We start from the raw sequence: 25,331 nt of genomic DNA, 5'->3' as shown, positions 1-25,331 counted from the left end.
TTTGCATTCAGATGTGGAGCACTGAAAAAGGCCTAGAGTTGATTACAGTTGTAGAGAGCACCTAGAGAAGGTGGTATTTAATTTTACAGAACATTCAATATAATATTACTGTTTCGGTCATAAACAAAAAAAGAAAACATTTGACATGGTACAGACACTGGTGATACAATCAGCAAGCGCTATATGAAACTTTATAAAAAAATAAATAAGCTGGAAGCTTTGGCGTATGAAGAAAGTCGGTAAATATATAATATTCGTTTTCTACCAGCAAATTCGTATGGTGATTGCAGCTCAGTTTACTCAAGTCAGTAATTTTCTAGGTTAGTTTAATCACACTCCAATTATTCCATGGGTCAAATGTTTTCTGTCACGAATGGAAAACCTCTGGCACACAGTTAATTATTTTTGCCAATAATCAAAAAAGAATATTTCTTTCATTTTGAAGAGCCCAAAATAATGCTCACAAATTAGGGCAATGAGGTCCCAAACAAAACGCAGTGGCTAGAATATTCTTCTTATGGAATAACAATGTTCCAGACTCTCACCAAATAACCGTAGACTCATTTGCTGAAAGAAACACACTGTTTTCCAGAAGTTCAAAATGTGTTATTCACATGCAACCACTGACTGTGGGCCTGCTCACGCCCTCCAGTGATGGCCCTCTGGAGTGAGACAGAACATGCAGATGAGGCCTTGGACTCCCTGGTGAGTGCTCTTCTCACGACATGCAGGGCATGAATCTGCTCTAAACAGCTGCACCACATTAAGGGGCACCTATGAAGATTATTAGGCGCTAAATAGCTTGTTTGGATAGCACCCACTAAACAGACTTCACCTCTGTGACACCTTGGAATCTCAGACCCCTTTTAACTACTACATTACACTACAATAGAAAAAAATAAAGCACACAGAGCTAACATTCTACCTTTTTTAGAGCGTATCAATACAAAAATAGCCTACACTGCTACAGCTTGGAGGCTAGATAGGGCTTTTTTTTTTATAGCAACCTCTTGACCCTGCCAGCACCCTCACTGACCCCTGCCCCCACGCCACTCTGATCGCCATTCACACTTCTCGGCTCCAAGTAAATGAAGACAACCTGGAAATGCAGCAAATAAACCTCGCTGCACTTCCAGGCCATCTTCATTTACATATACTTGCAGAGGCATCTGCGCCCCCCTGGGAACCCATCGACGCCCCCCCCAGGGGGTCGTGCCCCACAGTTTGAAGACCTCTGGATTAGAGTTATCTCTATATACATAAAGGCAGAGTTCCATTAAGTGGGGTCGGAGGGGGGATGCAGTCACAGCACCAAGGGAGGGACAGAGAAGGGCAGGAAAGTGAGACAAACGAGAGAGGGAAGCAGATAGTAATGAATAAGACAGTGAGGAGTGTGTCAGAGGCAACAGGAGAGACAATAGAAAGGTCGCTAGGACAGAGGGGGAGGTCAGAGATCGCTAAAATGGCAGAGGAGAAAGGTAGAAGAAGAAGCGAGTCATAAAAAGAAAATGGTGGGGAGCACAGAGGTCCAAGTCCAAAAGTCCAGGAAGAGGGCTGCCATAGCCAGCAAGTCCGGGGGGAGAAAGGCAGTCCGCAGCAAAGTCACAGCCTCATCGTCCATGAGGGGCTGGGCCAGAGGAGTTCAATCCGGAGACCAGGGGTCAGAGAAGAAAGACCACAGGCGCCAAGACAGCTGATTGCAGAACGGGAGGCAGCAAAGCCTAAAACAAAGTTTAAAGGGAAGGAGGAGGGTGCCTCTCACCAGAGCCCAGTGAAACACGCTGTGGGGGGTGGCGTTGTACGTGGGGGGCTCCGCGGCAGCTAAAAGCAGGCTCTTGGTGGTCCGATAGTCCCGTAGTCTGCCCCCGAACTGACCTGGTGAGCTCCGGAGCTTCCCTGCAGAAAATGGTGCCCGCCCGGGCACTGACCTGTTGGTGGTGGAGGACCACGGAGCCTGGAGAGGTGCAGGAGCGCTGGGCTCTCCGTGGCGGGCCGCTGGCTCGACTGCATCATGGACCTGGTGAGGCCCTGGCGCATGCGGATATTTGATCTCCGGAGGCTCTGAGGGGAGCTCGCGCTGCTCCGGGGCTCCTTGAAGCTCGGCTCACACATGCGGCTGAAGGCACTCGGGGTGCCTCGCGGTGACTGCGAGAAGGGGTGCAGGCTGTCCACTTCCTTCTGTGGGTGGTGCTTGTTTTGGGCTTCTTTCGCCACACGGTTGGGCGTGGGCCACTAGAACCACTTCCTGGAATCCCCTCCGTGGAGTCAGCGATGGAGTCGGCGGGGCTGGGGCCGGAGGCGGCCAATCTATTGACCCACATAAATTCACATCACACTCCAACCAGTTCTGTACTAATTGTGAATTATCCCGTGTAGTTGGTACCAAGGGATACAATCATTCAAGCCACAAATACTACTCTTAAGGCTATCAACCCATCTCTGCTCTCTAACCAGGAGGAAATTCGTAATTTTCAGCATGTCCCATCTCTTTGTAGTGGATCGTGAGCTTTGTGTTGGTTTTACCACACCGTATACCACTCATATGTTCCAATATGTGTATTTTAACTCGGCGGGTAGTCATGCCCACGTATTGTAAGGTGCAAGGGCATTTCAATGAGTAAAGTATTAAAAAAAACTTTATTTTTACCCTCTTTCTCTGTCTCTCGTTCTACTAGTAGTATATACTTTTTAGATATAACATTGTACAAGCTCTCTCTTGCGTCTTCCTGACTTATGGTGCTTCTGTCTAACACCTCACGCTTCTCCCTATCATGTTTTGAATCTTCCTCTCACCATGTGCAACTACCTTTCTCCATATGCATCACTCTATCATATTTTGCAACTGCGTGACATCTGAAACTTCTCTCTATGATATCCGGTATCACCATGTCACCATATGCATCTCCATATATTATTATGAATAGTTCGATCACCATCTCCTGGTCGCTGTATGAATTTCTTTATTATATTATGCATCACCATATCATCTTATGCTTCTACCTGTGATATCATGCATCTGCCTATTGCCTTATGCATTCACTTACCATACTATGTTTCTCCCTATAATATTATGGACCGCCTTACATCTCACCACACTGTATGCATTTCCCTATGCTTTTATTCATCTCTTTATTGTATTATACATTTGTATATCACCTAATACATCTCCATATCACCTTAGATAGGTTCTTCCTGTCGCCATCTGCCTCCACCTATGATATCGTTCATCCCCCTGTCACATTAAACATCTCCTTAGCATTTAATGCATCTCCTTATCATGTTATGCATCTTTCCATCAACATATGCATTTCCCCATCACATTATGCATCTATCATATTAGAAAGAAATCCTTCCCTTCCACCTCCGGGATATCCGGGGCGATCTGTACTTCTTCCAACCCTAAAAGAGGAGTTATGACAGTCCAAAGCTTAAGTACATTTATTGCCCTTTTCAGGGTTGTAAAGAAATGGATTGTACTTGGGAATGCCCAAGAATGTACATGTTTGTGGGCATTCTCAAACGTTCAAGGAAACCACATTGTTGAAACCTCACCATTCCAGAGTGGGATATATAACTGCAGAGATGTTCACTAATGTGGTTCAGGCCTCTGCTACTGTAGATGGATATATAGGAGCCAGGAATACCTTTGTAAATTCCTGGCAGGCAAAACATTGCAAATCCAATAGTAAACATGCATTTGGAATCAACTTTACCTTTGTGAACAGCGCCCTTTGTCTGTGAGCGGCGGTCACTTGCTTATTGTGCTAGGCATCAACTCTGTGCACTGCTGCGACCTCCTAAATGCATGGATTTCTCATTGAGTAACTCCCTTGGCAGCAGTGCAGACCCCTCTGGCTTTGCTTGGTTGGTGTTGCTGTTACCGGAGCTGAGGAACAAACAAACATGTGAGGTATATGAATGCCTTTTGTGGTGCTTGAGTATTGAAGTAGCTGTGCCAGCCTGATGTCAGTATATTATGCAGTGTGAAGCTCCAATTGTGCATGATAGACATGCTATCAGGTACTTAGGAGTTTGATGTCTGGTAATGCAGGTGATGTGTACATATATATGACTTTGTACTTCTACACGTACAGTAAAATTCTTAATTGTCTTTTACTTGCAGTCCAAAAGTGACCCGAATAGTACATGTGATGAGGCCAACCTGGTTCAAGATGTGATGGACTTGTTCTTTGCAGGCTCAGAAACAACTGCTTTAACACTCCTCTGGGCCTTGCTTTATATGGTAAAATATCCCGATATACAAGGTGAGGTCATGAGTAAAGGAAATTTAAGTACACCAATATGCATAATCTTTTCATTTTATAAACGCAAAAAAAGAACTCTATGATGGCAGATTCGAGGTGGAGAGGAGTACAGATACTGTTCATCATATTGGTTATGTACTGACATGGTAAAGAAATAGAATATTTTACCCAACAAATATTACTGTTGGAAACACCCAATGTGCAAGTATGTCATTTTTTCTATGAGTAACAAAATAAAGTCAGAGTACCTTTGTATCCTGACCACTGCCATCCAATGAAAGAGCCTCTGAGGCACTGGGTGCTGCTGCTAGAGAGTCAGAAAGTGCAATTCTGCTGCTGAACGTTTGCACAGGGGACAAACTTGGCAACTTAATGTTGATCAGCTTCATGAGGCCCTTGCTCTTCTCAGCCTCCTCCGTATCTACCAATGTCCAATTTAAGTTTGACCGTGACCGTGCTATTGAGGCTTCCACATCCAGGTATGATATAACATGTATCTTGGTGCTACTTGAGGGCTCTACTGCCTTTGATATTGATGATCATTGAGTCTTACTTAAAAGTCTCTAGTCATGCGTGAGAACTAATAGCTCCACCTTAAATTTGTTCACCTCATAAGCCTGTGGCCAAAAAGAATAGAATCCAGCTCTAAATCGATTCCTATTTTCTGCACATTCCACGGGGATCTATGCTTAATCCTATAACATGATACTTAACCTGCACCAGGAGGCACTGAAAATACTTTGCAGACAATATGGCACTGCTATCCCCCAGTAAGCTTAGGATTCCCCACTGTACTTTACAGTGTCATTGACCAACAGCATCCCTAACGCATATTCTCCCTGAATATCATTAAAACCTGGGAGTGCCTAGCCTATCAGGAACCAACAACTCAAACCAACTTCAACTGAGTAGACTTCATAAATAGAGGAACAAGGAATCTTCTCATCCAAGAGTGACTGTACAATGTTAACCTAAATGGCTCTTTCCCATCTGCCATTTCCCATTCAATCAATCAATTCATCTTTATTCGATCAAGTTAAAAATGATCATAAAAGCACATCATCATATAAATTATTACAAAATTCTATCTTTAAAATTGCAAAATGTCATCACAATTCTAGAATAAAGACGAAGATACATAAAGGTGTTAAAAATCATTTCATATGCTAAATGAAAACAAGTTACTTACCTGTAACTTTAGTTCTCCAGAATTGGAATCTTTCATAGATTCACATGCCTGAATCATTCCCCGTCGTCGAGACGGGAATCTCCGGTAAATAAAAAAGCAGTGCTTAGTAGTATAGCAAACTGAAAAGAGGCCTAGGCCCATTTCCCTTTTGCAACCCATAGCCTTTGTTATGTAAAAAAGGCCCAAACTTTTCCCTGAACCAATCAGAGCTCCTCACCCTCTAGAACACTCCTGAGAGAACCTTCTGCCCCTCAGATTTCTCGCGCACTTGTGCATGTAACACACTTCCTGTGCTAAATCCGAGGCGAGCCTCTCAGGGGAGGAGGGTGGGTGCATGTGAATCTATGAAAGATTTCAATACTGGAGAACTAAAGTTACAGGTATGTAACTTGTTTTCTTACTCCAGTATTGGAACTTTCATAGATTCACATGCCTGAATCAGAATAGCGAGCAGTGAAAAAACAAAGCACATTTCTCTGATACATTTCATAATCATGCCATACCATTTGAAAATGAAGCATAATCTCATATACATATATATATATATATATACTTATATAAAATGTGACTTTGTAAACAAGAGAAAGTATGGATGGAGGGATGTAAAAAAGGCTCACCGTTACTGGATGATATTCCGCAGTACCGCCTCTCCCACCGCTGCATCCGATTCTGCAGCTGCCTCCAAGCAGTAGTGCCCGGTGAAGGTGTGCGTAGATGCCCAGGTCGCTGCTCTGCAGATATCCTGGATTGGCACTCCTCCAAACAGCGCAGTGGATGTGGCCACCGCCCTCGTGGAATGGGCACAAACTCGTGCATTCAAAGGCTTTCCAGCAGATAACAGTAGACAATCGCACTGGAAATCCATCTGGCAATTCCACTCTTAGACAGCGGGAAACCTTTCCTGGGTGCGCTGAAAGCGACGAACAATTGAGAAGACTTGCGAAACGCCTTAGTTTCTTTCAAGTAAAATTTCATACATCTCTGAACGTCCAGAGAGTGCAATACTCGTTCTGCTGCTGTTGACGGATGAGGAAAGAAACGTTTCAACACCAACGGTTCGTTCAAATGAAAATCAGTTGGCACCTTCGGAATGAACTTCGGGTTTGTCCTGAGAATCATTCTATCTTCCTGAAATTGTAAGAAAGGCTCCTGAATCGTGAGCGCTTGAAGTTCACCTACTCTTCTCACTGAAGTCAATGCAATGAGAAGAGCCACTTTCCAGGACAAGAACTTCAGGTCTGCCCTGTGTAGCGGTTCAAATGGTGGCTTCATCAATTGAGAGAGTACAATATTCAGATTCAATAATGGTGGTGGAGGCTTTTACTGGAGGAAAGACCCTGAATATCCCCTTCATAAACTGTTTGATAATCCTTTATGACCAAAAGGATGGGCCTGACGATGACCTCCTGTAGCGGGATAACTCAGCCAAATGCACCTTGATGGAGGCGTGTGCTAATCCTGACTTTGCCAATAGCAGAATGTAAGGAATAATTTGATGAGGTGCAGCAGTAAGAGGGTGCACCTTATGCCTCTTACACCACAGACAAAACCTCTTCCATTTCATCTTGTAGGTTTTGTTGGTACTCTCCGCTCTGGCCTTGGACAGGATCTCTCTACATTCGTGTGAGATGTTCAGATGGCTAAACTCACAGTGTTCAGGAGAAAGGCTGCTAATCGCAAGGATTTCGGGTACAGATGGAGCACATGCCCCTTGGACATTGTCAGAAGCGATGGAATTGGACGCAACCGAATTGAACGGTCCTCCGACAGCAGCAGCAGTTCCGTGAATCAGTGTTGTCTGGGCCACCACAGGGCTACTAGGATCAGTCTGCACGGCTCTTTCTTGATCTTCACCAGTACGCGGGGGAGAAGAGGAATTGGAGGAAAACCGTAGGCAAAGATGCCGGACCATGCCATGGAAAACGCATTCCCCCAAGATCCCTTCTGGGGAAGCCAGCTTGCGAAGTACTGGCATTTTTTGTTTTCCTTTGTAGCGAAGAGGTCCACTATCGGTGTTCCCCATCTTCAAAAGACGCTGTCCAGGATCCCCTGGTCTAGCTCCTATTCGTGGCAGGATGATTTGAGCCTGCTGAGAGTATCCGCCTTGATCCCCCGGGAGGTGTTCTGCTGCCAATGATATTCCTTGCTGAAGAGCCCATTCCCATATCTCCTGGGCTTCCTGAGACAGGGAGAGAGATCTCGTTCCCCCTTGCTTGTTCACATAATGCATCGCCGTAGTGTTGTCTGTTCTTACCAACACCGGCGAACCTCTTATCCTTGGTAGAAAAGCCAGCAATGCCAAGCGGCTCGCTCTGAGCTCCAGCAGATTTATGTGTAATTGCTGCTCCTGCGCCTTCCAACGACCGCTGACTTGAAGGTCCTGAAGGAAAGCTCCCGATCCTTCCAATGACACATCCGTCGTTACCACTAGAGGAGCCGCTCTTGCCAGAAACGTCAGTCCTTGAGACACATTTGCTGTTTGCGTCTACCACTTTGCTGCCTGTACCATCACTGGTGTCACCCCTATTGTATCGTCGAAGGATCCCTCCACTTGACGCCATTGGAGATCGATCTGCTCTTGCCATGGTCTCATCCTTAGTCTGCAGCAAGGTACCAGGGGAATACAAGATGACATCGTGCCCAGCAAGGATTTGTACCTGTGGACTGAAAGAGACTTTCTTTTTACAAAGTCTTGGAAGAGGGACACAATCCTTAGTTGCCTTTCCTCGGAGGGAAACGCCTTGTTGCATTCCGTGTCCAATTTTGCCCCCAGAAATGTGATCACTTTTGCTGGGCGGAGGTTCGACTTTCCCTCGTGGAGAGTCAATCCTAGATTGGCGAATAAGTCTATCCAGGCCTGTGTTGATGCTCTGGCCTGTACCTTTGATGGTGCCTTGACTAACCAGTCGTCAAGGTAAGGAAATATTTGATGTTTTTGCTTTCTCAACACAGCTGCCACTGGAGCCAGGCATTTCGTGAAAACTCTTGGCGCTGACTTCAAGCCGAATGGCAGTACCTTGAATTGGTAATGTCTTCCGGCTACCCAGAACCGAAGGTACTGTCTGTGTGCAGGATGTATCGCCACGTGGAAATACGCGTCTTGCAGGTCCAATGTGGTCATATGATCTCCTGGGTTTAGTAACGGAAGGATGTCCTGCAGTGACACCATCCTGAAAGATTGTTTCTTGAGATAGGTGTTTAAGGATCTGAGATCCAGAATGGGGCGCCACTGGAGTAAAACCCCTTGTTTTCCTGGGCCTTTGGTACCGGTTCTATTGCTCCCTTTCGGAGCATTGTCCGAATCTCCTGCCGGAGTTGATGCAGATGGTTGGCTCTCTGGTGCATCGGTGGCGTACAAGGGGGCGCTTGAAGAAATTATAGGGTATGACCGAATTGAACTATTTTGAGGACCCATTGGTCCGTTGTTATTTTCCGCCAATTGTGAAGATAGTGAGCAATCTTTCCACCCAGGGGAGCATCTGACAGAGCCGGAAGATGGAGGTTGTCATTGTCGACGGGTGTTGTCCTTTCCTCGGCCACCCCGTCCTCTTGGAGTTGATTTTGTGTATCCTCCTGATTGACGCTGGCTGTACTGTTGACGGTAAGGCTGCGATGAGGACGGATAAGAAGAATATCTCCCCTGTTGGTATCCTCCTCTATACAAGGACTGTCCTCTACCCCTGGAGCCACGAAAAGGGGTTTTCCTGTATTGCAGTGTTCCTAGAGCCTTTGCCGTATCCGTATCCTTCTTGATACTCTGCAGAGTATCATCAATATGCTTTCCAAATAACTCTTCTCCATTGAAAGGGAGGTCTAAAATTTTGTTTTGCACCTCCGGCCTAAACGCTGTTGCTCGCAGCCATCCCTGCCTGCGTAGGACCGCCGCTCCTCTCAAGGATCTAAACACCGTGGTCGCTATATCCATAGCGCAGTCTATGACTTCGGCCGAAGTCTTCTCCCCTTCCATGAGAATCTTCTTCGCCTCCTGATTCTCTGGTTCCGGCACCTGGTTAATGTCTGGAGACAGGTCACACCACATCTGCCTGTCATACCTTCCCAAGATAGCGAGGGCATTAGCAGCTCTCACTAACAGAGCCGACATTAAGGAAAACCTTTTTCCCGCATTATCCAACCTTCTGCCCTCTTTGTCTGGAGGTGCTGCAATCGGAGCAGATGGGTTCCTGGATTTCTGTTGTGCCGCCTGTGTAATAACAGAATCCAGTTTGGGATGACCCAAAAGGCCAGTAGGAGCATCAATAGGCGCCTTATACTTCTTATCTAGTCTGGCCAGAACCGGCGTTACCGTCGCTGGTGTCTCCATGACCTTTAATCCTTCCTTCCAAATATGGGACACGATAGGTAGGGATCGCACGGATTTCCGATACGAGTCCTTGAAGTCATATAAAAAACATTCCGTCTTCTCCTCTGTCATGGTCAGTGCAAATCTCTTAGTGGCCCTTTCCATCAAATTATGAAATCCACCAATGTCCTCCGGTGGAGAATCTACTGGTCTCTGTGGAGGAGTAGACGGTGAGGGGGTGATATAGTCATGCCATTCTGCACTTGTGTCCGCAATTTCCCCATCCTCATGATCGTCATCCAAGGAATCGTGGTGTACCGTCGGCGGTGGAGACCTAGCAGTAGGTTCCAGCAAAATCTCTCTCCTACGAACCGGTGTCCCTGGTACCGATCGTGGACGTGGAGTAACCTCTGGGGCCTGTTGAGCGACTGGAGTCGCTGGGTATCTCTTCCTATAATCCTCCAACATGCCCTGGAGATCCTTCAACAAAGAGGATGGCCCACTTGTCATCTCCTCGTGTTGCTGTTGGCGATATCGGTGCTGTTCCTGGGGTTGTTCCTGATAACCCCCATATTCCTCCTCAGAATCCTCTTCCTGGTACTTGACCTGCAATTGCGAAGGGCTACTGGCAATTCCATACTCGTCATCTTCCTCTTCTGAATCTTCCTCTTCCAGCGGGTGAGACGGCAACAATGGGGAGACCTTGCTCGGAGATGTAACCTCTGGTGTTATAGGTTTTTTCCGAGGCACCAACCTTTTTTCTGGTGTTTTTTCCCTCGTCGACGAGCCCGTCGACGAGATTCCCATCGCCGTCGTCGACCAAGTCATCGTCGTCGACGCCACCGTCGACGTTGTAGTCACCGTCGACACTGTCTTAGTCGACGTCGTCGTCCTCGTCGATGCTGGCGTCGACACTGCCGTCGTCAACACAGTCCTCGTCGATGCTGCCGTCGTCGCCGCCGCCGTCGTCGATGCCGCCGTTGATGCGATCGTCGACGCTCTCGTCGACGGTTTCACGGTCGACGGTATCGCCGTCGACGGTGTAATCGTCGACGCTGTTTTCTCACCAGCTTTAACATTATCTTTCTTCGTCGACGACGGAGGTGTTTTTGTCGTCGTCGATGATCCCTTTTTTGTCGACGGTCCCGCCGACGGTGCTGAAACAGTACCCTTCTCCTCAGAAGGCGTAGAAGAAGACCGTTTGATGGTAATATTGATTTTCTGAGGTGATTGTGGTGGATCTGAGGCGGATTTCAGTATTTTCACCTCACCAGCAGAACCCTTCTTCCCCTTAGCTGAGACTGAAGGGGATTTTGAGGGACTGCGCCCTGAAGACCCTGGAGTGGTCTTTTTTGGGGCCTTCTCAGGTCTTTCCCCTGCGGAATGTGTCTGAGGAGATCTACTTCTCTTCTGAGATCTCTTAGCCACAGATTCCTCTTCACTCTCACTTGAGAGGATCTCCTTCCTGGCCTTAACCTTCTGAAGCCAGATCAGTAGCCTTCCCTCACGATCTCTCAAGGTCTTATTCGAAAAGGTACGACATACCTTACAATCTGCTGCCTTATGGTCTGGATAGAGGCAGTAGATGCAGTCCTTGTGAGGGTCATCTGTATAAAGCCTCTTCTTAGAGAAGGTGGAACAAGCTCTAAATAATCCTTTCCTCTTTTTCTCAGACATGGTAGATGAAAAACCTCAAATCTAAGTCAAAATACTGTAAAAGTAAAGAGTTTGAGCAGAGCTCAAAGGCGACTCCCTAGCACAACGTGCGGTAGAAAAATCTGAGGGGCAGAAGGTTCTCTCAGGAGTGTTCTAGAGGGTGAGGAGCTCTGATTGGTTCAGGGAAAAGCTTGGGCCTTTTTTACATAACAAAGGCTATGGGTTGCAAAAGGGAAATGGGCCTAGGCCTCTTTTCAGTTTGCTGTACTACTAAGCACTGCTTTTTTATTTACCGGAGACTCCCGCCTAGACGACGGGGAATGATTCAGGCATGTGAATCTATGACAGTTCCAATACTGGAGTAACTAAGTACTTGTATTGTTCTTTAGTGAACTCAATAGTCTATGCGCCGTCCCCTTCCTCTTCCTCATAATAGGCCCATAGGAATGACGCAACTGAATAACAAACCAAAGGGTCAGGCAATGTTTTTAGAAAGTATAGTACTACCCAGCACTGCTTAAAATTCATTTACTTTAAAATTAGTTTGAGGTGGACATTCCTTTCATTCTTATATAGCCTGCAAAATAAAATTAGGTGCAATTCAGTTTGAAGTGATAAGTTATCACATGGGCACGCACTTAAATCAGAGTGATTATATGTTTTTTCAAGATAACCTAACATGAGGGGAATCAGGTTAGTGCGAAACCTCGGTAATTTAAATCTGTGTTGCATCCTATTTACATTTACTAGGTAAGAGAAACCTCCCTCAATTAAAAGTGGGCTAAGGCAATATCCCCAGGCTGCGTATTTCTCTTTATAGTATTCCTTATGCTTGTACTCAGACATCATCATGAACATGTCACTAACCTTCTGTTTAGAGACCTTCTTACAGACCAGAGGATCGTTAAAGAGTTCATGGAGACCAATCTCCCTTAGCACTGACTCTGCGTAACTAAGCCACCTAGACCTCTGCCACTTGTCCATAGCTAGGCAGCTCCATATTATTGAATGAGTCAGTGGTACTGTGTCTCTCCTCCAGACTGAATGCCAGAGGAGAAGTGGGGTTAGTTGTGTATAATCTGAGACATGAGGCAGGCCCAATTCCATATGTAAGATACAGTTTGTAAAAGAGGTAGGGAAGCCCACTACAGATTTAAAACATCTATTCTCAATAGTTTGTAGTGGTGTCAATGCAACCATACCCCAGACCCCAGCTCCATAGGTCGCTGCTGCTTTTACTCTAGCCTGATAAATATTTTTTATCGGTAATAAGGGTTTAGTGCCCAATTTTCTAGCAAAGGATTTTATGGCGATACTACCCCTCTCCATCACCATCTTTCGTCCTTCCAACAATTTTGCCCATGACAGATCTTTATCAAAAAGTATGCCCAAGTAGGGAAAAGAGTCCACTACCTCAATTTATTCTGCATCCGCACGGAACTGCAGCACTTTTTCTTTTTTTGTAGCCCCAGCCATTATTACAAAGGACTTAGTTTGGTTCACTTTCAGCGGTAGTGAATCCATAAAAGAGACATACGCGGTTATCAGCCTTTGTAGCCCAATCCCCGTTCTGGCGATTAAGACCGGGTCGTCCGCGTAAGCCAGTATTGGTAGCATTTGATTTTTAAAGAGGGGGACATCCGTAGTAGCCACTGTGAGTGCCTTTTTCAACTCCATTTGTGTATAGGGAGAAGAGAAATGGGGCCAATACACAACCTTGGCTTACTCCCCTGGAGATTTTAAAAAAGCATGCGCAAGCTCCAGTTTTGGTGTAACGCACTGATGCCGTCACGTTTACATACGATTGCCCGATGAAATTCCCCATTAAATTCCCTTAAATCTTAGTGACAACACTCCATTCTTAGGGACTGTACCAAAAAAAAAACCTGATCTATGGTCCAGGCCCTCATCTTATTACACATCAACTAATTCAACGCACTGCTCAATGTCTGCTGTAGCCCTGAATGACAACAATCAAACCTATACTTCAGGCAGTGTCTTGACCAACACCAGCAAAGGAACTTTGGGCACATTTTGTGTAGTTGCATTAGCCTTCTCTTCCTACCAGAATCCACTTCAAATACCTATCTATATGACTCTAACTAGCTTCTAAACACAAAGCAGTGAGTCCAATTGCAACCACATTACTAAGGGCACATCCCTGGCCAGGTTGGTTCTCAAACAATGCACGAGCCAATAGACCATGTCTTTGTATTTGTCAAGTTTCTTGAAAAGCCACCACTAGAGCCTTAAAATACCTTCTTCACTGATGCAATGCAGGAAAAGTCTCAAACTATGTCCTTGTAACTATGCTTTTGCAATTCTAGTCTGTATCCTTTCCTCACATCACCTTCACCTGCCCATCTCCCTAGCCTCCCATGTTTGCTGTGTGTGGTTTAGATATGAACAGCATTCTCTACTTAACTATGATGGAATGTTTGTGGTCTACAAAAACCATTAGTAAACAGGAAAATAGTATTAATGTGTCCCATATGACTGCTAGATGTCAGACTGTGTGCTGGATGGGTGTGTGCATACCATGGCCGAAACCATGCCAAAGTCCATATCTTTTTTAGGATAAATGCACAATTCAGTCATGCTGATGCTAGGTCATGCACATCTTTAGATGTCCATACACAAAGGACTGTAGTTTATCGACTATATTTCCTATATCTGCATAGTTCAGAGCTGATGAATAAAACGTATGCTTGCACAACTCTTTTGGAAATTTGCCACAATATTTGTAAAATTAACTTCTCACCGAAAATTACAGTATGCTTGTAGGCTTCAGTTACTCACATACAGCACATAACTGTACTTGTTAAAAAAGTACAAAGTTGTATTAATATAAAAGCACCTCTTAAAAGTGAAAAAGCAATCCGCAGGTTTATAAAGTAATATTAAGGGCCTGATTTTCGCACAAGCTTTCACAGTGCTGCATCTTGCCACTATAAATACATTCAAAGAGTTATGTCCGTTGACCCTAGAAGTGTGAAATGTAATTAAATTGGTGGCATTTGAGGCCATGACCTTCAGTGTAGGCAAATAAGAGCAGATGGAGCATTAACCTGCTGAGCAGTTATAGCCTGACAAAACAGATCATCTTGCCAAACTATGGGCCTCATTATGATGGTGGTTGGATGAGCCTCCAATTGCCATCGCTGCCGGATGGAGACCGCCCCACACGTAGTCGGCAGTTCCACTCCACATATTATGAGGGGACTGCTGTGGAGGCTTTCGGACACATGCCGTTTACTATTGCAGCTTTTTAGATGGCCCGGAAAAGAGCCACTGCACAAGCTGCAGCACTAAAAGGCATGTGTGCAAGCATCCATGCACCATGTGCCATGCACCAATTGGTGCCTAGCACACGGTGCATGGGTGTTTGGGGAGTGCATCACATGTGCCCCCCTCACCACATAGCAGAGCCCCATGCTAGGACCACCATGAAAACTCAGCTGGAAATGGACATCCTAATCCTTACGGCGGTGCCTGCGCAGGCTCCACCTCCATTGTAGGGATTACAGTCCGATCACCGCTCTGAAGGGCTCCTTGAGCACGTCAGAGTCGGTCTGTCCCTCAGACTGCTGCGTTCCGACAGACTACATCGTAATGCGGCAGTCGGACTGCTATCCTGCATGTCGGTGGACAGCTACCGACAGCCTGTCCGGGAGGGTCACACGACATCATAATAAGGCCCTTTATTACCAACACTTCTTCTAGCAAACGACTTACTAACTGTAGAGAGCCCCCACATGGACACGATTGCGCAGTTGCTGCTTCCTGCTTCAAGGTCAAATCTGGTTCTAAGACTAAAGTCTTTGACAGCTCACTTGCATAAGCAACCCTGCTTTATGTATGGACATCATTACCCAAGGTTTATATATGTTACCATAGTTTCACCCATTATGAGAGAAGATTGTTGTCTGTAATTTTATCATTGACCATAGTAAAGTGGCAGTCTTTAGTTGACCTTTTGGGCTGAGGACACTGGTTGATCCCCAACATGCATCTGCTGGCTTAGCACACTTAAGGCATATGTATTGCCTCATTTAGAGCTTGGATGAGCTGAAGCACAGCTGTAAATCAGCTCGGCCACCGCCCCACCAAACTCTTGGTTCCTCAGCTCTATTTTGAGCATTGTGTTCACACTTGCAGAGCTACTGCAGTCTCTGCCTGTGCAGACCTCTGAAGTGGAGGCTGGTTCACCAAAGGTTCTCTGGTCACAGTGATAGTTGTCCCCAGGGTTTGCAGTGGGTTGAATAAACTTTGGGGAGGGGTGTGAGAAGGTGGCCTGATATGCAGTGCTCACTATTCTAGTGAACACTATGTATCAGTCCAGCAACCCTTATTGATGATTGGTTGTAAGTCAACCTTATAGACCAGCTATCCTAGTAGCGTGGATACGAGCAGTCTAAGGCTAAAGACTCGAGAGGGCGTGTTAAGCCAGCTGTTATACCACACATATACCCCTTGAACACCAAGTGAAAGGACACCACACAAGTGTTATGAAAATAAACAGTGTATTTATTAGAATCACAACAGCCCTGTACTCTTTATGAGGACAGGGTACTAAGCACAAAACAAAACTCTTACGAAAATACTTAAGTTAGCACAGTATATACAAATGCCCGAGGGGCACGGAAAACCATATACTCTGAAAGTGGAATGCGAAATTACTAGCAGGTAAGTACAGTACTAATAGGCTTTGGAATCGCTAGGGTTTGACTATAGAATCTTCAGATTACTTCTAGGTGGCCCAGGGGACTCGGGTGCAGAGTGTGCACTCTCACGCGGGATGCGGGACAAAGTCTATGGTAGCTAGATTTCACAAAGTTAGTGTTCTCGGGCGAACCCGACCTGGTAGGAGGAAAACAAAAGTGGATTCTGACCCTTGGATAGTGAGGCTATGCTGGGGCACCGAAATGCCGAAGTTACCTAGCCCAGGGGCTGCAGCTGCATAGGTCTGAAAAGACGTCGGGAATCCTCGTAGATGGACCAGGAGCCGGAAGAAAAGATGCTGGCCGGTGACCAGTGAAGATTGATGACACCTGAAAGCAGAGGGGACCAAGTTCGTGACTACTAGCCAGTAGTCAGGTGGCACCAGGAGGGCACCGGATGGTAGTCACCTCGACTAGGTGAGTGGGCGACGCTGGGCTCTGCAGATCTCACGGACCAGGAGGCGTTGTCGGCGACCAGGATGGAGGAGCGAGCTGTCCCACGAAGATTGAAGCTGTCGGCGTCGCTGGACCCAGGATTGGGCAACAAAGCCTTGGCTAATTCAAGCCCACGCGGTGGACCTAAAATGGCGTCTTGAGTGGACCAGGAGGGTCCGGGGTGCTCCTCTCTTGGAAGGGAGCAAGGGCCAGTCTGGAGCAACCAGACCAGCAGCAGTGATGTCGTCGGGCGTCGTTAGAGAAGGCCACAAGCCAGCGGGCTAGTAGCCAAACAACGCGGTGAGCAGCAAAAAGCAGAAGGGCCCCACGCAGATCGTGAAGATGCTGGAGGGCTGATCTTCGGTGCTGGAGCTGCTCAGGGTCGGGGCTTCTCGGACCCCAAAGCACTCACCAGTGAAGTACTCGGCGGGCTTGCTGTAAAGAAGTCGTGCAGTCTTGGCGATCGTCGGTCCCTTGAGGTCTCGTCGTACTCACGGTTCTCAGCTTGGCTGTAGAGGTGAGTAGAGGTCAGAGGTGCCAGGGAAGCCGGGTCTCGTCGAGCTGGGTCGTCGGATTCCTGAGGAAGGACTTGCAGCAGACCGCAGTGTTCTTAAGATGGTGCCTGCGGATGCAGGGTGACTACTCCTTAGCCACAAGGGAGAATCTTGAAGAAGAAATCTTGATGTCCTTTCGTAGAAAGTCGTGTCTTGATTCCAAAGATGATCTAATTTGAACAGGGGGCCCGCTCCTATCTTTATACTAAGGAAAGGGGCTGACCCGGTGACTAGGTCCTGCCTATGGGTGGGACTAGGAGGGGGGTGGTTACACCCCTCTCCCATGCCGGACTTCCCCCAGGCCAGGGGCTGGTGTGCCCCTGGAACTGGTTCTGACCGGCCTATGCGTAGTGAGCACCGGGGTGCCACTCAGCAGTCACCTTCCTGTAAAGCCCTGCCTACCCAGGATACACAAAACCCTGTCTGGGATGGTGCTAGCACCGCCCCTGACAGGAAACCCTTTGTCCAGGCTCCCCTCGCTGGAAGGACTCCCAGCTGCAGGGGGTCAGACTTGTGTCTGTGGTGGCAGCGTCCATTTTGTGGAGCTGAGGCTTCGCTTAACTTTAACCGGGGTTCACAGTTACATACATGTCGTGTCCCTCTAGAAGGGTGGAATGCTAACCCCGTCGCCAGAATTGGCGAGGGGTTAGTATTCCAATTCGTATGACACCTTACTCGACATGTTTTGATAAAGCAATACCAAAGATAGCATTTAACCGCGAGGATTATAATGCACTTAAGAGTATATGGTATGCGTTATCATGGAACAGCTATTAGGACTTGGTTCCGCAAGCTGCAGACGGGCTCAGCTCATGCCAGAGCACCATCTCACACGATTCCAAGCACTCTGCCTTCAGGATTGTTAAGGCCTGCCATAGGAGTGACTGATAGGAATCTGTGTGTCCATTTTTTTAGGGTTAGATATAGGTATACTATATCTAAAGCAAAGGGTGATTACACCACCTTGCCCCAGCTGTCGTGCAGCCAGTTGTGTCAGATTTAGATGGCCATCCAGGGGTGGCATAATACATGCTTCAGCCCCTGGTAGGCCCTGGGTACACCTATGCCCTGAGTTACAGGGTCTGATAAGGTGGCCCAGTCCCAATTGGAAATGTACCTAAGGTACATGGAATCCATTTTACAGAGAGAGCAGTAGGCCTGGGGTCCTGATTGGCAGGGTCCCAGGTCGACTAGGTCAAAAACCAGCTAAAACACAGGGCAAAAAGTTGGGGGCAACCATAGTCAGGAGGTACCTTCCTACAAGGGGATTCTCTCACACTTTTTTTACATAGGCATAACCTATGTAAAAAAAGTGTGTGGCTTAAACATGTAAGATACAACTCTGCTGCCTGAATGGTATTTTGCAGACTCTTTCTGTTATTGCATCCAGCTATAAAAACCAAGGCAAGACTATTGGCTTCATCAATGGATGTTAGCTGCAAAACAATTAATGAGTAAAAGCAATGACTTTGCGGTAAATAATAGTGAAAATGCTTCAACTCTGTAATTATGATAAAGTGAAATAACTATACCACTCTAAATTCTTCATAAAATGCTTACTTTCATTTATTGGGGGCTTGAAAAAAATGTCTAGTGGCTGCTAAAGTTGGGCTGCCCATGCAACAGCTTTATCACTGCAGACCTGTTAACTGTAGAGCCTGAGCCTACACTCTACCTTCTCCCCTCCCTCCTGCTCGCTGCAGATCCCCGTGGTGGGCTCTGCCCCTCACCCGTCCTGCCGGCTGTGGAGCCCCACAGTGTGCTCTGCCCTTCCAGCCTCCTGCCTCACTGCAGATCCCTATGGCGTCCTATGCCCTTCACCCCTCTTGCCCCGCTGCAGATCCGACAGTTCGCTTTGCCCTTCAACCCTCCTGCCCTGCTGCGGATCCTCACATCGCACTCTGCCCTTCACCCTTCCTGCCTGCTGTAGATCACCAGAGTGTGCATTTTCAGGTCACTAGCACGTGACCATATCTTCTGATTAGCTCCTTCGTGACACCTGCATAACACAGGAGTCTATCAAGGGTAACATCAAAGGCTGGTGATGGCTGGTAGTGCCCCATGAGTGATGATTTTTTTCAAGCCCAGGGTGGGGGCAAAAATTAAGAGCCAATAGCTACCTGTCTCTGCACCTGTTTTTAGGTCTCGGCTAAAAGACGCGCGTAAGCGCGTCTCCGCCGAGATCTTATGTTAGCGAGTAGCAGTCCCAGGAGACACTCCGGGTCGCGCGCAAGCTACCTGTCTCTGCACCTGTTTTTAGGTCTCGGCTAAAAGACGCGCGTAAGCGCGTCTCCGCCGAGATCTTATGTTAGCGAGTAGCAGTCCCAGGAGACACTCCGGGTCGCGCGCAGGCATTTCTAAACTGGCACGCGCATTAGCACGAGCGCTGCGCGAGGCTCTCTCACAACACAGGCATACATAGAAACAGAAGCGCTCACGCACGCACATACATACAGAACCCCCCCACTCATATACACACACACACACACACACACACACACACACACACACACACACACACGCGCGCGCGCGCGCACCGGCCCCCCCTCTCCCCTTTAACTTACTGCTCCGCACCGGCAGGGAGAGTTGACGCTGCGGCTCCTATCCCGGGACTCCCTCTTGGTCAAGGGAGCCCCGCAACACGCGTACAACGTCCTGTTGTCGGCCCCGGGGGCTCTCCACGCTCGCAGGAGCCCCGGGCCGCTCCACGCATTTCCTCCGCCTGCCTCCTCTTCCGGTCCGGACGCGGCTCCGCCCCCGTCACAGGCGACCTTGCCTGACTTCCGGTGCGGCCGCGGCGGAATTCCGGGGGCAGTAAGTTATTGTATATTTGGCTGCTAAATGAAAGCGTGTCCATCTGCCACTGACATTTAAATTTACTAAAAATATGTGAATATGCCCTAAATCCAAATGTAAATTTAATTTAGCTAAAAACTATTATTATTTTAAGTGAAATTAATGTTTTCATGTAAATCAAAACCCATGCTGAACAGTTTGTTTCGGCATTACTGTTTGCATGTCATATTTTTATCTTTTTGAAGGAAATGTACTACTTTTGAGTAGAGAAGTAGTCTAAAGCGTGATTTAACATATGCTGCTCGAAATGTGAACTTGGCGTGGTACAGACAGCTTCAGTGTGTTTCCTTGTTTTCTCTGTTTTGACATTATGCACTAGTTCTAGCTGTGGAAGGAAGCTGTAGTGAGTGCAGAGTAGTGAGTGTGAATAGTGAGTGTGAGTAGTGAGTGCAGAGTAGTGAGTGCAGAGTAGTGAGTGCAGAGTGCAGAGTAGTGAGTGCAGAGTAGTGAGTGCAGAGTGCAGAGTAGTGAGTGCAGAGTAGTGAGTGCAGAGTAGTGAGTGCAGAGTAGTGAGTGCAGAGTAGTGAGTGCAGAGTAGTGAGTAGTGAGTGCAGAGTAGTGAGTAGTGAGTGCAGAGTAGTGAGTAGTGAGTGCAGAGTAGTGAGTGCAGAGTAGTGAGTGCAGAGTAGTGAGTAGTGAGTGCAGAGTAGTGAGTAGTGAGTGCAGAGTAGTGAGTAGTGAGTGCAGAGTAGTGAGTAGTGAGTGCAGAGTAGTGAGTGCAGAGTAGTGAGTGCAGAGTAGTGAGTGCAGAGTAGTGAGTGCAGAGTAGTGAGTAGTGAGTGCAGAGTAGTGAGTGCAGAGTAGTGAGTGCAGAGTAGTGAGTGCAGAGTGCAGAGTAGTGAGTGCAGAGTAGTGAGTGCAGAGTAGTGAGTGCAGAGTAGTGAGTGCAGAGTAGTGAGTAGTGAGTGCAGAGTAGTGAGTAGTGAGTGCAGAGTAGTGAGTAGTGAGTGCAGAGTAGTGAGTGCAGAGTAGTGAGTGCAGAGTAGTGAGTAGTGAGTGCAGAGTAGTGAGTAGTGAGTGCAGAGTAGTGAGTAGTGAGTGCAGAGTAGTGAGTAGTGAGTGCAGAGTAGTGAGTGCAGAGTAGTGAGTGCAGAGTAGTGAGTGCAGAGTAGTGAGTGCAGAGTAGTGAGTAGTGAGTGCAGAGTAGTGAGTGCAGAGTAGTGAGTGCAGAGTAGTGAGTGCAGAGTGCAGAGTAGTGAGTGCAGAGTAGTGAGTGCAGAGTAGTGAGTGCAGAGTAGTGAGTGCAGAGTGCAGAGTGCAGAGTAGTGAGTGCAGAGTGCAGAGTAGTGAGTGCAGAGTGCAGAGTAGTGAGTGCAGAGTAGTGAGTGCAGAGTAGTGAGTGCAGAGTAGTGAGTGCAGAGTAGTGAGTGCAGAGTGCAGAGTAGTGAGTGCAGAGTGCAGAGTAGTGAGTGCAGAGTAGTGAGTGCAGAGTAGTGAGTGCAGAGTAGTGAGTGCAGAGTAGTGAGTGCAGAGTGCAGAGTAGTGAGTGCAGAGTAGTGAGTGCAGAGTAGTGAGTGCAGAGTGCAGAGTAGTGAGTGCAGAGTAGTGAGTGCAGAGTAGTGAGTGCAGAGTGCAGAGTAGTGAGTGTGAGTAGTGAGTGCAGAGTGCAGAGTAGTGAGTGTGAGTAGTGAGTGTGAGTAGTGAGTGCAGAGTAGTGAGTGTGAGTAGTGAGTGCAGAGTGCAGAGTAGTGAGTGCAGAGTAGTGAGTGCAGAGTAGTGAGTGCAGAGTAGTGAGTGCAGAGTAGTGAGTAGTGAGTGCAGAGTAGTGAGTAGTGAGTGCAGAGTAGTGAGTGCAGAGTAGTGAGTAGTGAGTGCAGAGTAGTGAGTAGTGAGTGCAGAGTAGTGAGTAGTGAGTGCAGAGTAGTGAGTAGTGAGTGCAGAGTAGTGAGTGCAGAGTAGTGAGTGCAGAGTAGTGAGTGCAGAGTAGTGAGTGCATAGTGCAGAGTAGTGAGTGCAGAGTGCAGAGTAGTGAGTGCAGAGTGCAGAGTAGTGAGTGCAGAGTAGTGAGTGTGCAGAGTAGTGAGTGTGCAGAGTAGTGAGTGTGCAGAGTAGTGAGTGTGCAGAGTAGTGAGTGTGCAGAGTAGTGAGTGTGCAGAGCAGTGAGTGCAGGTGCAGAGTGGTGTGTATTGGCAATGTAAATGACAATGCCATTTATTTATGATTTAAAGAAAAAAAAAATATGACATGAGCAATGCCAATTGCTCTACCTTTAATGATGCCGAGACCATTGCATTGCAAATGCTTGTTTTAGAACTGCCATAGCTTAGCATCAGCAGGACCGGGCCCACTTATAGCCCTGGATGTCCCACCTTTTTATGGCAAGACCACAGTCTCTCGTCTCGTTCTCCCTGTCCGAGTTCTCTAAGCAAGGCCTGACTCACAATGCAATGGAAAAGGTAGAACGGACCCCTCATACAGGCATGCTGAACACTCACTGCACCATCGGGCCATTTACTTTCTTGATTGCGTTTTTATCTCAATACAAAAAGGTTTTTGGGTCTTTAAACACAGTGCCTGCTTGGAAAACTTCGCGTCTTGTGATGGAAACCTCCACACTATCCCTCCCTTTAGAGCACATTGATCACTGCCAGGAAGGTGGGAATCTCTTAAAAGAGTATACAGTCCTTCACCAAAGTGAGGAGACCATTGCCTCTGCTACCCTGGCAGGCTGGTGAGCCATCAACAGGTCCAGATAACACCTTATTTATTAAATCTAAACATCTCACTCGTTGGTTAACTTTGATACCAGAAAATCAGATGTATTTTGTGCTAATGAGGTTTTATGTGTTTGGGGTAGTGATACTCAAGGTTTCCTCAACTGAATCTAACCAGCAGATAGTACTGCCAAAAAAGTCTACAGTCCTGATATTAAAACTCTATCAAGTTCTCACAGGGTTTTAATTGCCCTTTTTCTAGACATTTTTCAAGAGTGAGAGGGTGAATCTGCTCCTATTCAGGAGTTACAAAGGTTGTGAATCACACTGGTCTGAATCCTTTCAAAGTGATGGTAGAGGAGAGAGGAGAATGGCTAGTCTCTCAGGCCTCTTCCACTAGTAACTATTGTGCATCTCTCCCCAGAGAAAGTCCAGAGGGAGCTTGATGATGTCCTTGAACCTGCAGAAACCATCCAATATGAACACCGCATGAAGCTGCCATACACCAATGCTGTGGTCCATGAGATACTGCGCTATAGCTGTGTTGTCCCTCTCGCCCTACCACATCATTGTGTGAAGGACACCACTATCCAGGGCTTTCATCTTGGAAAGGTAATTACGTGTGTCCTTGAGATGTCTGGTAGGTTACTTCCCCTTCACTCAGTCATGCCTTTGCCCTGCATAATTTATTAACGTTTTGATGAAAGATTATTCATTCACAACAGTAGGGTGTTATGGTACTTCAGGTTTATGGAGGAGCTGCTCAATTCTGAGGGCAGTATATCAGTGTGTAACAAAATGCTTCTTTTTGCATGATCACCCCACATTTAGGGGCACATTATGATGGCGGACGGACCTGAGTCCGTCCGCCACCATAGAGTAGGAGGGAACCTCCGCATGGGCTGCGGAGTTCCCTCCTGTGCAATTAGGATGTGACCGCCACCCTGGCAGTCACATCCTCTATTTTTAACATTGTGGCGGGTGCGGCTTCAAGCTGCACCCGCAGCAATGTTAAAAATGCACGCATTGCATTTGTATGTAGAAAGTGGCAGGCACCGCGCGGTGCCTGCCGCTTTCTGAAAACAAATGCAGGGGGGTACCATAGGTACCCCCAATGTGGACCCCCCACCCCCCTTCACCTAGGGGGCCCGCAACGGGCCCCCGCAGTGAAGTTACACATGCTTTTCCACGGCGGAAAAGCCGCAGCGGAAAAGCATGTTTCAGTGCCCATCCTAATCTGGCTGACGGTGTCTGAGAGACACCGTCACCATATTAGAGCTTTTCCGCCGCGGTTGTAAGCCAACCACGGCGGAAAAGCTGCGGACGGAAACCAGGACCCACCAGCCATCCTAATGTGGCGGTGGGTCTTTGGTGGGTCCGCAGAGGATTTTACGCATCCTCAGGGCCGGCGGTGGCTTCCGCCGGCCCGGAGGATGCGGAAAATCCTCCATCCTAATAAGGCCCTTATTTTGGGATGATGCTGTTGTTTTTTTTTTAACTCTGTGCACTGGGAGCCTGCCAACTAGGCCCCAGTGCATGTGCTCTAATCCATTACAAATTGTTGATTTGGTTCAAATCCTGATTGGCACATTTAACTTACATAAATGTCCCTAGCATATGGTACCTGTGTACCCAGTGCCTGCAAGTTAAATGTCACTAGTGGACTGCAGCACTTATTCTGCCACCACTAAATTGACCATCTGCAAAATGACCCTAGGCCTGCCACACAAGCCTAGCTGGGCAGTTCTAAAACTGCCATGTCAACATTTTGAAATCACATTTTTAACAGGTCTAAACCTTCCTTTTAAATAGTAGCAAGTCCTCCTTAAAGAAGGCCTTACCAGCCTGTAGGACATATGTATAGAATGTTTTTACATATCCTTACAGGGAAAAAGGTTCCAACCCTGTTTTCACTGTAGCAAGGCTGGGTGTGCTATAGAAAATACTGGGTTACTTTATTACACTGAAAAAGGCTAGCAGAGAAAATACTGTAAGCAATTATTTCTAATAGTTAAACAAAATCCAGCTTAATGCCAACAATAAATGTTGTCTATTTCAGATATAGTGACTTTTAAGCGTCACTATTTGTCTGCCTTAAGCCTTTGGTTGCCTTTTCAGAGTTAATCCCCAAATTTCACCTGGCAGCCTGCTGTTCCCCGAAAAGGAGGTGTGAATGGCTACAAGGAAAGGGAACAGTTCAGCCTTGGGTGGGAACAGGTGTGTCTTCCCCCGGACAGGATGGTCATGGGGATGTCACAGGCAGATGTAACTCACAACTGGACATTTCCTTCCCGTTGTCCAGGTAGTCAGGATGGCACCAATACAATTGGGGAGGAAACCTGTTTCAGAACCAGTTTGCAGGGGGTTTCTCGTAGACCACGCTGGTGGCTTCTAGGAAAGTGAGTTATAACCTACAAGTGGTGCCCACGAGATCATGGACTCTCAGCTGGTGTGAGGGTGTACTCATCTGACCCTCAAAACCTGCAAAATTCGACACTTAGAAGAAACCTTTTCAGAACTTTACCTCCACAGAAGCAGCAAAGACTGGAACCGGGGTCCAAAGCCGCTGATGCAGAATCAACTTTCGGATTCAGTCCACGGGCTTCCCCCACTAAAAGGATTTTGTTGTACATAGAATTAAGTATGCAGCAGGACACGTCTTCTAGTAGTTGGGTTGTATTTATTAAGTTATTAAGAATAA

General features: G+C 47.1%; 1 protein-coding gene and 1 pseudogene across 2 annotated transcripts in view; one reads left to right on the top strand and one right to left on the bottom strand.

The window, feature by feature from the left end:
- LOC147684183 (cytochrome P450 2J2-like) overlaps window positions 1-25,331 on the top strand; it is a 326,697-nt gene that overhangs the window by 250,550 nt on the left and 50,816 nt on the right. For both annotated transcript variants that reach the window (XM_086944596.1, XM_086944597.1), the window contains exons 6-7: window positions 4,124-4,265; window positions 23,055-23,242. In XM_086944596.1, the coding sequence (XP_086800722.1) occupies window positions 4,124-4,265; window positions 23,055-23,242 (330 nt within the window). The remainder of the gene's footprint in view (window positions 1-4,123; window positions 4,266-23,054; window positions 23,243-25,331) is intronic.
- On the bottom strand, window positions 6,271-8,426 carry LOC147684184 (uncharacterized; annotated as a pseudogene).

The sequence above is a fragment of the Lissotriton vulgaris genome, chromosome 11 (genome assembly GCF_964263255.1).
Source record: "Lissotriton vulgaris chromosome 11, aLisVul1.2, whole genome shotgun sequence".
Taxonomy (NCBI): Eukaryota; Metazoa; Chordata; class Amphibia; order Caudata; family Salamandridae; genus Lissotriton; species Lissotriton vulgaris.
Note: the sequence above shows the minus strand (reverse complement) of the source record. Positions and strands in the feature narration are given on the sequence as shown.